This window comes from Thamnophis sirtalis, unplaced genomic scaffold, assembly GCF_051295495.1.
Source record: "Thamnophis sirtalis isolate CommonGarterSnake01/CBP01778 unplaced genomic scaffold, rThaSir2_p1.2 scaffold_6, whole genome shotgun sequence".
Lineage (NCBI taxonomy): Eukaryota > Metazoa > Chordata > Lepidosauria > Squamata > Natricidae > Thamnophis > Thamnophis sirtalis.
The window spans coordinates 47,182,540-47,198,522 of NW_028261386.1; the positions used below are offsets into that span (position 1 = coordinate 47,182,540).

Here is a 15,983-nt window from a genome sequence, read left to right on the forward strand (position 1 = left end):
GAGATTGCCTAAAGGTATTGCTTCATTTCTCTCTCTCTCCTCCATTCCCCTACCTGTTTAAGCATGTTTTCTAGTTTGCGAGGATGGAGAAAACAAGTGATGTTATATATGTGTGTTGGTGCATGTATTTGAAACTTGGAAAGAACACTCTTCTTTCAAATGGTTTGCTATGAAAAGATAGTTGTGTGCCTGTGTCCCATAACCTAATAATCAAGGTGGAATTTTATGGCCCAGGTGGAATTGTAATTTTCAAGAGTTGCAGACTTTGCCAAGATCAGGCAATACAAACTTTGGAAGCATTCTTCAAAGTAATTTATGCCTATAGCCCTCAGACACTTTAGCATTTAATTTGCAAATAATCACACTGAAGGAGAACTTAATTGAAAGCTGCTTCCGCTGCTTCTATGAGATTCAAAATATTCTAGTCCAGCATAGAAAATTATTTAAGGCTATTGGTCACACTATGAGGTTCAGAAGGATGTTTTCTAAACTTCTTCAAAACAATTTTGGGGAGATTTCACACAATTGTCCTAGCAAGGCTAGCTAATAATTTTATTCATATTTATTTATTTAGGAATCACCTATCTCCCTCACAGAAACATTCTTGGTGATATAAAATAAAATACTAAAATATAAACACAGTATATAAAAGTTAAGCTTTAAAAGAAGCAAGAATGATTAAAAACAATGCTATAAGTTAATTAAAAGATGAAGAATGTGCTTTTCTCCTTAGTGATCCCCAGGCAACATCCATGGTTTCACACCTTTTCAGAAGGCCAGGAGAAATAATGGGATGGGATGGGATGGGATGGGATGGAATGGAATAGCATAGCATAGCATAGCATAGCATAGCATAGCATAGCATAGCATAGCATAGCATAGCATAGCATAGCATAGCATAGCATAGCATAGAATAACAGAGTTGGAAGGGAATGTGGGGGTTTTCTAGTCCAACCCCCTGCATAGGCAGGAAATCCTATAGCATTTCAGACAAATGGTTGTCCAATCTCTTCTTTAAAACTTCCAGTGTCTGACTATTTACAACTTCTGGAGGCAAATTGTTCCACTGATTAATTGTTCTAACTGTCAGATAATTTCTCCTTAGTTCTAGGTTGCTTCTCTCCTTAATTAGTTTCCACCTATTACTTCTTGTCATACCCTCAGGTGCTTTTGAGAATAGCTTCACTTTCTCTTCTTTGTGGAAACCCTGGAGATATTGGAACACTGCTATCATGTCACCACTAATCCTTCTTTTCATCAAACTAGACATACCCAATCATCTTTGTTGCTCTCCTCTGCACTCTTTCTAGAGTCTCAACATCTTTTTTACATTGTGGCAACCAAAACTGAATGCAGTATTCCAAGTGTGGCCTTACCAAGGCATTATAAAGTGGCATTAACACTTCATATGATCTTGAGTCCATCCCTCTGTTTAAAACTGTGTTGGCTTTATTGGCAGCTATCCCTGAGTGGTGACCTGCCTCACTTCTGGGGGGGGAGAATATTCCAATGTGGGGCTCCCTTCCTTGACCCTGCCAGTCAGAATTGTTTAACTCACAGGGTCTGCAACATACTTTTCCTGACTGATATAATGAGACAAAGATGGTTCTGAAAGTAGTCAGACCCCATGCCGTATAAGGCTAATAATGGAATACTTCATTAACAAAACAGTTGAGGTTTCTCTCCCTGCCAAAAATAAAAGTAAGTCTCTCGGATGTGCTGTTTTCCCATTTTACTTTTTGTAATACACACACACAGAAACACACACACACACACACACACACACACACACCCCATTTATTTATTTATTGGTAGCTGAGTAGACTTTAAAGTTTTGTTGTAGTCTTTCATCATTTTTACTTTCTAAAAATACTGGGGGGGGGGGGATGAACCCAAGTGGGGCAAGGAGCCATATAGGAAATAGAAAAGCATCTGCTAGTTTCTTGGTGCCCAAAGCACTATGTTGTCTGTGTAAATACAAGATTTCAGTAACTTGATTCAGTATGAGCTTGTCCATACCTAGGAAGCTGTACACAGTTTACAGAATCTGGATATGTCAGCGATCCATTATTCTCCATTCCAAAGACACTACAGTCCCTCGCAAAGTATTGCCAGTCTTCCCAACCAATGGAGGGTTGCTTTTTTCTTTGTATTCGGATTGCTTCAGGCTGCGGGCTGAAGAACTGGATTATAACATAAAACACCTGCAAATCAACAGCAAAATATGAATTAATTTGGAAGAAATCTTTAAGGTCATATGTAAAATCTCCTAAAAGTATATCTGATCTGACCTTTCACTTTGTGTTGTAGGACCTCCTGTGAAGGAGAAGTCAACATGTTGCACGGCAGCCCATTTCCACTGCCAATTCTTCCTGACATCTACCCTAAAGCTACTTCCTTGTAATTTTAACTCACTGGTTCTGGTTCTGTTCCCCAGGCCAGCAGAAAATAAAGCCAGTTCCCTATTCTGTGTGGCATACCTTCATGATTATGATTCTTTCCTCTCAGGTATCTTTTCTCTGAACTAAACATACCCATTAAATGTTCCTCACAGGGCTCAATTTCCACACTCCTCACCTACCAAGGTTAGCTCTCCTTGGTATCTTTTTTCTGAAATTTCTTCTGTCAGTTATTGCTCTTTCTGAACAGTAACAGTAACTTCACATTTGCACTTACTGCAAATGTTGACTTCACATTAATACTTGTTGCATGTTGACTCTTTATTGTAAATATCTCAATAAAAAGATTTAAGTCTTAATTACAAAAATATGACATTTAAAAAAATAACTATTCAAAATGTAATAATATATGTTACATTATAAAAATGTAATATATATTCTCAGATTTCTTTAATTCTTACTCCATTTAAAGAAAAAAAGAAATCCAAATAACAGAACTCCAAACCATTTTTTGGAGGGGGGGCAGTTATCCATTCTGACAATGCAACTCATTTAAATAAATGAGTCAAGGAAACCAAGAAAACATCTTGGACACACACACACACAAGCACACACACACACACACACACACACACACACACACACATCTCTATCTGTATCTGCCTCTATCTACATCCATCCATCCATCCATCCATCCATCCATCTATCTATTAAAAAATAAGTTTGGATGATGTCATCAGTTTTGTAAAATAAAGATACAGCAACACTAATTATGAAGCAACATGTCTTTTACTTTCCTGGGTGGGAAAAAATTCCATAGCATTCAATTCAGGTAGCCTGGATTCATGTGACTGATAGTGGACAATAGTACCAATAGAAGAATATATGTAATTTTATATGCTATTTTTGTTTACTGAACTATGCTGCAATATGTGATATCAATGGGAAAATCAGATCTTTCACTTTAGGAAGTGGAAATGAAGGACCATCACAAATATTTTTGTTGTTGTTGTCACACGTATCAAACACAATAACATTAAGTTATTCATAATGCATCCTTAAACAATTTTATAACCAGAAGGAGCTCTTCTGGAAAAGAAAATATTACATCAGTTCTAATAGAACAAGAAAAAATCATAGACTTATAGAAAAACTTTTCTAAAGTTAACTACCAGCAAAGGATCCAAGTGAAAGTAATACCAAAGCAGGAGGTTCCTCAGCTATCTTTCTCCACATAATTCTACTCATATGTTCAATTATCATAAGTGAACTCTATTGCTTTATATTTTTGAACATTTATTATACCCTATGCCAGTGTTGGTGAACCTTTTCGGCACTTAATGCCAAAACGGGAGGACGCGCACACGCAGGGGGTTGCTGGAAACCGGAAGAGCAGTTCTCCGGTGTTCATGTCACAATCTAGTCACAAACTAGTATGCCTTGTTATACAAAGCAAAAAATAAAAAAGAGAAGATAAGTTTATATCCAATGAATTCTTATAACAAAAGTTAAACATTCAAGATTCTAAAACACACACTATTTTTTTAAACAAATCTGTTCCTATTTCTGAAGCAAAGGACTCTAAGCCAGAGGTTGCTTCGTCCATCACAGAAGCCTCTTGCAGACTTTGGAACTGCCAACTGATGCTTCAAGGTGATAGATTTTTTTGATCAAAGCAAAAAGCAGAGTTTTTATTCACTGTTAGTGTCAGCCTCGATATAGCTTGCTTGCTATCGGCTGCCATAGCAACGGGGAGAGGGGTTTCAGTATTTGGAAAGGGAAACATGCTGGAGGAGATGTCTTGGGATGAAGAGGGAGTTTTGTTCTCACCATCTTCTGTGCATGCTGAATGGACTTGTTTAGGCCTGGTCAAGGTCAACCATCTTTGCATACCAGATGAATGAAGCAACCTGAAGATGCACCCCACATGACATCCTTGGAGGCTGGACATTGGACATTCAGCTTGGGGTTGTTGAATGGGAGAATTTTGGGTAAACTTTTGATATGTACAATTTCATGCCTTTAGCCTCAGATCTTGCTTTACTTTTGTTGCTATCAGTTCATATCCAGTAAAAGTACCTTTTCTCTAAAACAATGGAGTTGGGGAGGGTGGGTTCCTTTCTTGGATTTTAGAAGGAGACATGTCTCACAGATAGAAATTGCAATGTATATTTTTGTACCTTATCCATCATTACAAGATTTCTAAACTGTGTTTGGAAATACCCAGAATTCTTTATATTTATCATACCACTTCAGTGAACCTTCAGACAGAACCTTCAATGAATAATCGGTTGTTTACCAGTACCAATCTGCTATGCAACACTTAATAGCCATATGCCAAGCATCAAGGTTGCATCCCTTGCAATTCAATTGTGCACAGAAGAAATTCCCAGAATTATGAGATAGGAATTCCTGAAATCACAGAAAATCTTCAAAGAGCTAAAAATGGTTTAAAAAAACATTTAGATTATCTAAAAGCCTTTTGAATTCCTGAAATATTACATGTAAATAATAGGAGACAAAAACATGAAAAAGATATATCTTTACTTTTTGAGTATGTATAACTTGACTCCTGGTGATTATGCAGAGAAGTCCATACAATTTTCTTGGTAACGTTTTTTTAAAAGTGGTTTGGCATTGCAGGTAATCGTCAACTTACAACAGTTCATTTAGCGACCATTTGAAGTTACAACAGCTCTTAAGAAAAGCGACTTATGAGCTTTTTTTCACACTTATGACCACAGCAGCATATCCATGGTCATGTGAACAAAATTCAGATGCTTGGCAATTGATTCATATTTATGAGGTTTGCAGTGTCCCAGGATTATGTGATCACCTTTTGTGAACTTCTGCCAAGCAAAGTAAATGGGGAAGCCAGATTCACTTAACAACCATATTACTAAGTTAATAACTGCAGAGATCCACATAACAACTATGGCAAGAAAGGTCATCAAATAGGGCAAAACTCACTTAATGTTAGCAACAGAAATATAGAGCTCAATTGTAAGTGAAACACTATCTGTATTTTTTTTCCTAGGCTAGCACAAAGTCTCCACTTGGCTTTATTCATAAAGCAGATTAAATTTCATGGTGTTTGGTTCCTAGCCCAGTGACTTTAACTACTACACCAAACTGCTTGTCATGTGCTTATCTCTCAAGAGAAACCAGATGATATCAACACAATTAACGCATAATATTGATCAATATTGATTGTTATTACATTTGGAATATCCTTGATTTTTTGTTAGTTAATGAAAACAGAAGACAAGTAGAACTTTAAACTTACCTGGTACTGTCCATTTTCTAAGTCAATGGTGATGGTTACTCCATGACGTAGATGCTCGGTGGTGCTAAATATAGATGAAATCCATGTAGTTCCAATATCATTATCATTGACATAGCTTAAAGGGTGAGCTTCAGGGTTTAGTCTGAGCACTCTGTCATTAGTTGTGTCATCTGCACCATTAGGAATGCAATACCTCTGAACCAAAGGATGTACCCTTGGGTGACTTCCAGGACAGCGACATTCTGATTGAATACGAAGTTGAGGAAATTTTCCAGACCATACTTCAAAAATGTCTCTAGAATAATAGAAATAAATAAGAAATCAGTAAGGCACATCACAAAGAAATGAGCAAGGGTGATTTTTAAATGGCTAGATACAAGATTATGCACACATGTCCTATCCAAGGACTTGCAGATCAAACCATCAGACTGGTAGGCATAAAAGACACAGACTTCTCAACTATGGCCCAGTTTTTACAGAAGGATTTTCTAATGGAAGGTAATTGATCTCCCTTCTAACTGTTTTCAAACAGACTTTAAAGAACTGCTTTTAACTGAAAAGCGCAGGTAATCCTCAGTTAATGATAGTAATGGGGACCAGCATTTCCTTCGTTAAGCAATGCAATTGTGAAACACAATGTCACATAACTGCAGCTCTTAGCAATGGTAATGCAGGCACTCCCCATTACTATCATTAAGTGAAGATGATAGGAGGTTAAGCAAGTCCAAAGTGGATCGCAAATAGGCCAGCAGGCAGGTTAAAGTCCAGCATTTGGTGAGGGTGTGGTGGGGCCAGCTTCTGCCAAACAAGGGAAGATGTGCAAGCAGCTTGTAAGGCATGCTGTGATCACAATCGGGTGTGGCTGCTGGCAGGCAGGGAAAAGTGCAAACAACTTACTGGAGCAATTGAAGATATTCCCTGCAAGTTTCCCCATTGATTTTGTTTGTGGGAAGCCAGCAGCGAAGGTTGCAAATGGCAATAAGATTACTGTAAGTGTCATAAGCATGAGACAATTGCCAAGCATTCAGATTCCTACCGTATTGTGTAACTGCAGACTTGCTATGAACTTTGGGCACTGTTCATTAATCTCCTTTTTCAGCGGTGCCCTAACTTTAATGGCATTAAGCATGGACTACCTGAAAATTCAGAATTATTGTGCAAATAATCATTTTAACTTTAGTTGTCCTTTATTGGTTTTCACTGAAAAATAAGTTGGGAGTTATTCTTTCACTCAACTATATTTTAGATTTATTCCTTATTATGTTATTAATTTATTTATGCACTTTTAATGAAACTTTTTTGAGAAGTTTCATTATCTAAAAAGAGCAGTATAGACGAATTTAAATAACTCATATCTGGAATATATTAATACAGGCAGTTCTAACATGAATTTGTGGATAAAAAGATTATAAATAGGAAAGGAAATATCTTTTGCCACAAATTTGTTCCTATGAGTCACTAATCTCTGGATTTTGAAAAATTAATATTTTCAGTAATGCAATACCACAGATCATTTCAAATAATTTATTATTATTTTTCTGCTGTATTTACTTCAAAGCTCCACACCACAGTATTATGGAAAGTGCTTTGTATGTCTACTATAGATACAGATTTCTATTTGATCTAACCTATTTCTTTTGCTTATTAAATGTAGCATTTTTGACTGAGAGGGAAGAACTGTATAAAAGTCCTGAAGGCAGACATAGATTTTCCATGTTCTACAACAGTTGACTGTATTTACAGTTTTTCAGTGTCAGTGTTTTACATGAGAATTAGGGAGAGGTCATAAAGAAATCAGTTATGCTTTAGGAAAATCTCACAACATATGGATATTATGTAATTGGTGTACAGGGGTTTTTGTTTGTTTAATTTCTTGCTTAATATCTTGAAAGTACAATTGCTTGAATCCATGCAGCCAATTAAAAGCCTTCTTTGCATTCAGGTTGCATGAAGTTACAGTTACACATCCAATGACTTTTTTTAAAAAAAAAGCCCAAGATACCATTTTGTCATCGTTACATCTTTTTTATCTTGATAATTGCATTTTTAAGTTTTGTAAAATTGAGAAAGTCCCTACCTGTTTGTAAGGGCCATTTGGTACAATCTGAAATCTTGCATCCTCCCGACAAATTGCTCTGAACCTGCAAAAATACATTATAAATAAATAATCCAGTTCCATCAACCAGAAAACAACTCTGTGCTGCTTGAGGAAATCTTAAATTCAGCACACAGAGCTCTCTCTTGCACAATTACCTTCTCTGAATGAAACCATCTTGGTTCCGGACAAAACTATGGAGGGCAGTAACTTAATTCTTTTGATTAAAATGATTTATAATAACTTTATGGGAACATTTTGTACCTATCCCTTATCTGATTACAGAGGTGGCAGAAAAACTGGCTCATTAGACAGAAGTAATGAGCCAGTCCATGTGCCATCTCTAATTAGAGAAGAGATATACTGGAGACAACTGTAGCTATCACTTTACGTGATAAAAATTAAAGGTTTATTTTTAACATTTCTTTCTGTCTTGCATAAGTGTTCTGTATCTGGTATTTTAAAATAACAGTGCCAAACACAAGCACTTTGAAACGAGAAAACTTTCAACTTTTGATGTATAGGAGCTCAGTGGTTTTTGAGAATAAATCAAACTTTCTTCAGGCCAGATGCAGATATATTTAGGACTCAGCTCCAAATTACAGTTTGTTCTGGATCAGTGATACTCAGCCTTAATAAATCTGCAGAACCAATTCATCACCAAACAGAATTTCAGAGAGCTGCAAAATCACTGAAACCTTATATTGACAGCCATGGCTAGAAAATGGGTGGGGATTTAATCTCGTCATCACCAAATATTCACTCAGGATTACTTCAATACATTGGTATTCCTGAGACATATTTTTCCCTTACTCCTTTTCCTTAGCTTACTAAATGTAACTTCCCCAAAAGTTTTAATATTGTGTTTTTAACTGACTTAGGAACTTAAATTTCTTATCGCAGAAACAAACCAAAACAGTTTACAATTCAAACACTTGAGAAAGAAGATGAATGAAGGTATAGATCTTAAATTGCCAAAATCAGTAAAATCGCATATGTGACAATAGCAATAGCACTTAAATTTCTATTCTACTTCACAGGGCTTTACCGCCCTCTTTAAGTGATTTACAACATCAGCATAAGGCCCTCAACAATCTGGATCCTCATTTTCCCAACCTTGGAAGGATGGAATGCTGAGTCAATCTTGAGCTGGTCAGGATTGAACTCTGGCTGTGGGCAGAGTTAGTCTGCAATACTGCATTCTAACCATTGTGTTATGTGGTTAGAATGCAGTCATCATGATAAGTTTCCATAATCTATTATTTATCCTCTAAAAACTTGTAATTCTAACCCAATCACATGTAAAGAATACATTAGAATTAAAAAATAATTCAGTTTTGGCTTTGCAACAATGAGATCTTTATCCATGAAAGGATGGCATACTTGTTCTATTCACTCTTGTCCAGCCCTTAAATCAGACATCCAAGCCTCTCTCCAAATTGTCTTGAGAAAGCTCTATTTTAACTTGATGGAGTAAGGTGAGTTACTGAGCTACATTATCATTCTATTGATGGCTACTAATAGAAAAAGTGAGAGCCAGCCTGATAGCAATAGCAATAGCAGTAGACTTATATACCGCTTCATAGGCCTTTCAGGCCTCTCTAAGCGGTTTACAGAGAGTCAGCATATTGCCCCCAACAATCTGGGTCCTCATTTTACCCACCTCGGAAGGATGGAAGGCTGAGTCAACCCTGAGCCGGTGAGATTTGAACCGCTGACCTGCTGATCTAGCAGTAGCCTGCAGTGCTGCATTTAACCACTGCGCCACCTTGGCTCTGATGTAGTGGTTAAAGCATCAGGCTAGAAACCAGGAGACTGTGAATTCTAGCTCTGATACGGGTCATAAAGCCACCTGGGTGACTTAGCCCAATCACATTCTCTCAGCCCTAGGAAGGAGTGAAATGGCAAGCCACTTCTGAAAAACCTTGCCAAGAAATCCTCAAGAATTAGACATGATTGAATGCAAGAAAAAAATGGGAAAGGTCATTTAGCCAAATATTGTTATATTAAAGTAACATTATAAACAGAGTACTTGTACCATATGCAATGAGTAAATTACATGATTATGATTACAATGAATGGACTGTATGATTACACATGTTGCAGCATAATGACTTGAAAAACCCTAACATGTAACAGTTGACACCTATTTCATTGGGGCACTTGGTACCATGGCCAAGAACAAATCAACAAATACATCAACAAATTGCAGCTTCCTGCAATAACACCAGCGGAACTGCAAAAAATTGTGCTACTCGGAACATCATACATCTTAATATGGTGCTTGGTTGATACTTAGGATGCTGGCAACAACCCGTACCAACCATTAGCACCAGTCAATGATATTTGTGATGCATTTTTAAATGTTCAGTTGACCTTGTTTCATGTTTAATGAATAAAGTATATAATAATAATGTTGAATATTGCATCGCTATGCAATCTATTTTTAGTTACTATTATATGTCTATTCTAGACTTTCCATCAAAACCACTCACCATTTAAATTTTGCCCAATTCTCCATTCACCATCAACAGAGGGATCTGCTATTAGCCCTGTGAGAATTCTGGAATCGAAGGCTGTATCATCATCTTCCAAACCATTTATAAAGAAACTAATTCTGTTGTGATGAACCTATAAATTGACATTTAGAACAGAAAGTCTTGTAAAAAAAAACAACCAGTAATCCTACAAGTGTCTGTCAAGTTAGGTTGGAATATACTGTACCAACAGTTTCAATATAATAAAGTAAAGAACAGCAATTTATATTTATTAACCATTTCCCATTACAAAAAATAAATAAATTTATGTATGAAAACAGAAAGATGCTCAATAGTTAAATTAAGGAAGCCTCAAAAGTTCAAAATGGAGTAAAACTAAAAAAATATTTTAGTTTTTCACATATAATATTAATAACATTTGGTACCAGTGTAATGTGGTCATCTCTGTAAATATGGTGTATCTATATGATAACATCAAAATCTATTAAATAATATTTATTTATTACATTTATGTAGACATGCATCTCATTTAAAAGTGACTCTGGGTAGCACACAATATTCATAAAATCAAAATATTAAAACAAGTACAACTAACAAACATTAACAATATTATTGGTAACAAATTGGCTGAGAAAATTTATGTAAAAGGTAATGCCATTTCATTAAATTGTCATATCTTTTTGATCCACAAGTGTGCAGGCATATGCATGCTTTAAAGATTTCTGGAAGGTTAACAAGGATGGGGGCCAAAAACATGCTTTTTAAAGAGGCAACTGGATTTTTTTTTGTTTTTCTTTGAATATTTTTGCTTCTCATCCAAGAAGCATCTTCAGTTGTGATTGAATGGTGGGAAATGGAATGATTTATATTCTTTGTAGTCATCTGGCCATTAGCACTCTTTCTGAGCGTTGTTGAGGCCACTTGGAGGTTTATCTGTGCCCTCAGGGTCACCTGACTAGTGCAAATGGATATGGAGAGGTTCCACTCAGAAGGAGCTACAAGAAAATATATTGAAGATTATCCTGCAATATTCCTCTACCTCCTCTGAGTATAGGAGGACTGTTGTTGTTAAGCATTCCAGTCATGCTTTATGACTTCATTGTTTAGTGACAGAAACTCCAGTTCCAATTGCTATTGTAAGTCAAGTACTAGCTGTGTATCCAAGGATACATTTTCACAATGGAAGCACTCTCCCTTCAGAGATGTAATAAGAAGTAATACTCTCTTCTGGTATGCCTATCTTCTATCACATGTTAAAGTCCATGAGTCAAACACAATAATAATTACTGTATATACTCAAGTATAAGCCTAGTTTTTCAGCCCACTTTTTGAGCTGAAAAAAGCCGCCTCGGCTTATACTCGAGTCAGTGAAAAATTTGCCTGAAATGGAGGAGAAAAAGGGGCGGGGCCATGTCGCTGGGTGACGCTCGTGAATGGCCCAGCGCCCCTGAGTTTCCCCTCCCTCTGTGTCAGTTTGCCGCGCAGCGTGCACCGCACCATCCCCCCTCCTCACGTTCTAATGTAATGCAGGGCTATCTTACGATTCCCCTTCCTCCCCCTCCTGCCGCTCTGCAACGATGTCCCACCTCTTCCTTGTTATGGCAAGCAGCCACATAGCGATGTCCCACCTCCTCTGGTACAGTGATCCAATGATAGGAATCACTGTGCCGTGTGTCATAGGAGGCGGGACATCATCATCACAGCGGGACATCAGCATCATGAGGTGAGTGAAGTATTTCATTGAATACACCGGTATTGTGTGATAATAATTTGTTATGCAGAGCAAATTTTTACAATGGCTACTGTATATTTAATGGGCACAGGCAGGCTGTATATGTTATTCAATGGGCAATGGCACTATTGGTATCTATTTTTATTTTTGAAATTTATCGGTAGCTGCTGCATTTCCCACCCTAGGCTTATACTTGAGTCAATAACTTTTCCAGTTTTTTGTGGTAAAATTAGGTGCCTCGGCTTATATTCGGGTCGGCCTATACTCGAGTATATACGGTAGCGTGATTAGTAGCAGGATATTCATTTCCCTTCAGCTACTGGTTTTTTTTTTTTTTTGCAATTTAGGCAAAATCACATTTTATGGTGAATTTGGATTGAGATCTTCATGAAAACTTGTATTGTATTGTGCTTTGTACAGAAAGCATTAAGATGCAAAATTAGAATATTTCTTGCTCTTACTCACAAATCTGAAAGTACTGCCAAATTTATTAAAACAAACAAACTAAAAAGAAACAGATCATGATGAATTGGAAAGGAATTGTGAATAATCTTTCAATAGTGTACAATCAGGAAACAATTAATTTGAAATAACTGGATTTTAGCCATATTTTACCCAAGACAGTACATTTTACTTTCTAGCACTTTGGGGGGGAAGTCATGGAGTAAAAGGCACATTAATTTGTTTAATCCAGTTTAAAATATAGCAATCCCCTTTGAAGTCATTTCAGAATTTAGAAAATACAGAGTCTGATATAAAACTTTAAAAGAACCTGATAAACAGAAAAATACTTCTAAACTGCAATACCTGCACCTTCTCTTACATTCTGTAGCCACCTATTTCTATATTTATTTGGTGTTTCTGATTTTCTCTAGACAAGTTTTTTTTACTGCAGAACAAGCAAACCAAAGAACACATTTCTCCCCATGAAGATAGTAACCTTTTAAACTAATGTTGACACACAGCAGTCAAATTCTACATGTCTATGGTGTTCATCAGATGATGTGTGTTCTAGCTCAGTTGTGTTAGCCATATTTGTCTATGCAATGTAAGGGATCTAAATGGGAGTAAAATACTTCCCAATTAATAATATAACTATTAGAAGTCTGTCAACTAATTTTTGCTTCAATAGCATTAGATACTTGCTAGCTAATTCTTTCAGGAGTTCATAACCAAACTTGATTCTCCAACTCCACAAAACCTCTTGAGATTCCCACATTCCCCTTGCAAGATTAGCTACATGTTTTTCTTCTCAGCAATGTTGTTCATTTTCCATTTTAGAATTTTAATCCTCAATTTGGGGTACTTTGCTCTTCCAGTTACCGTGTTCTATGAATCTTTTTTTTCCCCACAAGAAAATCCAACTTATTTCCAAATTCATTTCCAAGAAAGCCCTATAATAGTTTCAATCTTATATAACATTATTTTTCTAATTTAGGATTGAGGTTTCCTGTTTCATGCAGGAAGATTAGTGAGATTATTCACAAATACAATATTGCCATGGCATGTGATATGAAAGAATAAGTGCTGTCTTAATTATGCAAGTAAAGAATAATACTGTTTTAGTGTATTGTATTAACAGTTTCTAGATCTCTGTAACCCTAACTGGAGCTCTCTTGTTAACGAAAAATAGGTTGATAACTAGGCCCCAATTTTTACGTAAATCAGGGAACAAAAGGGGAAATTAATGAAGAGGACTATTGCATATTTCATGTCTCAAGGGGAGAAATCATAGATATCCCACACAACTTTCTACATTATAGGAACCAGTGAAGATTACAAAAAAGAAAATCATAGCAAAAAGATTAGTCGAATGTCATAAAACTGCTGAAAAAATTAGATGATTTAGTGATAAATGCAATTCCAGAGACACTATCACTCTTAAAAAGTTGCCCATGGTGCCTACAAAAATCTACCTTTAAATGGAGTTGACTCCTGGAGATACATTGATTGGCAACATACATAAGTGATTTACTACTGCCATCTTCTGGGATGTGTTCTGACTTCCCATGTAGGCTACAAGCTATATTCCCTGGTGGTTTCCCATCCAAGTACAGATTAGATCCTACTTTACTTTTGTTAGATAAGCCAAATTCAGCTAAGTGCTACCAACAAACTAGATCTAAATTCAAGACAACTACTGTTTCCTTTCCTCCTGTTTTCTATTTCATATTATACTGTAAACTCTTCTAGGCAGAGTTTTATTCTTTTACATCTAGTAGTATTGTTCATAAATATATTAGTGTTATGTGTGTGTATAATACTCTCTGTGTGGCTCTCTCTCTCTTTGTCTCTGTCTCTTGTCTCTCTCTCTCTCTGTATATGTGTGTGTATGTATGTGTCTACACACACACACACAAACACAGAGAGAGAGAGAGAAAAAAAGAGAGAGAAAGAGAGAGAAAGAGAGAGAGAGAATTATGCACACATATAACAATAATATTTTAATGAGCAGTACATTACTAGTTGTAAAAGAATAAAACTCTGCCTAGAAGTGCTTACAGTATAGTAGAAATAGAAAACAGGGTGAAAGGAAACAGCAAACAATATTCACATGCTGCTTTCCACAGCTGATTACTCAGTATTTTCTTCAGATATACAATGAATGTGTTTCTTCATTCACATTCTGAAGCTTACCAATAAGCTACTGGACAAGCTGGATGTGTGTTCTGACATGCACCATGATTAAAGCTGAACTGGCCAAGAATTTGGATGCAATGATATATGCCTACATGCTAATGGATCACTTCTTCTTTTTTAATAACTCTTGAAAAACAATCATATGTAACCTTTTGTCCTTTACTGATGCACAGTTTGTTTTAAGAAGTAAGGTGGAGGTTTTAAAGAGAGATTTTGCTGCTGTTGTTCCTACTGTTGCTCCTGCCAGTTTGTAGAAATCTATTTCCATTTTGCATAAACAAGTACTCGTGAGTTTAAAGGGATGACTTGTCTTTTCAAATAGATGCTGAGAAAAGCTGGAGTACTTTAATCTGCCTTGATATCCACTCTAATCAAATCAAATGAGACTGGAATAATTGCATCCTAGAAGTACTGAATGTATGAGAAGAAACAAAAAGGTTATGAAAAGGCAAAAGCAAAAGTGAAGCTTTGCAAAATTCATTTGGAAAATCAGGACATATATGTGGAATAGTGCTATTGTCAATACAGCAGCATACATTTCTGACCAATATAAAAAGCTACAGTTATCTATACATTAAGTCAGAAATGTTATCATTAATGATTCAGGCAGCTTATATTGTATTAAAAATTTTAAGGAAGAGACTGTGAAATGAATAGAAATAGATTTGTATTATGAAAATTTGCTTCCCTGAATAAATAGAATATATAGGTCCTTAGGTTTATTATTATTTCCATAAGTAGCCAATATTGTGTGGGTTTGAGAAAAAATATATGAATTTATTACATTTCCAATGAAAAATCTGAAGCATATTATCGTTACAGCTAGCAGTATTGTTTGGTTCAAAAAAGTTTTCATGTACAAAAAAGAGAGAACATTATCCATTATTCTTCATTAGTTTTATCCATTACCACAGTTTCCTAAAATATGGCCGCTCCTGAGGGACCCCAAGATCCTTTCAGGGGTCCACAACATCAATATGTCCAATATTTACTTCACACACACACACACACACACACACACGCACGCACCAAAGCAAAACAAAAGAAAATGTCTCTGTGGATCAAAGTGGGTATTGCTTGCCATGTTTTTTTCTTTTTCCAGCTCAACATTTTTTTATAGCCTGTTACTGTCTTTTGCTGCTTGACTGTTATCATTATAAAAGATACAGGGTTTTTCTACTTTGTTATTTGTAGCATTATCTCATGTTTTACAACATCTTTGCACACAACACGCAGGCAACATGAAATACAACTAGTGGAAAGTTCTCAGTGGTATTAATGCATAAAAAAAGAATGTGGTTCCATCTTCACTGTCTTTACCCAGCCAAAAGCT

At 36.2% G+C, this 15,983-nt stretch overlaps 1 protein-coding gene across 1 annotated transcript in view; it reads right to left on the reverse strand.

Annotated features, from left to right (window-relative positions):
• USH2A (usherin) overlaps positions 1-15,983 on the reverse strand; it is a 461,429-nt gene that overhangs the window by 410,734 nt on the left and 34,712 nt on the right. The window contains exons 3-6 of the mRNA XM_087718552.1: positions 10,276-10,411; positions 7,763-7,826; positions 5,686-5,980; positions 2,020-2,204 (exon numbers count right to left, since the gene is read on the reverse strand). Of these exons, the coding sequence (XP_087574678.1) occupies positions 2,020-2,204; positions 5,686-5,980; positions 7,763-7,826; positions 10,276-10,411 (680 nt within the window). The remainder of the gene's footprint in view (positions 1-2,019; positions 2,205-5,685; positions 5,981-7,762; positions 7,827-10,275; positions 10,412-15,983) is intronic.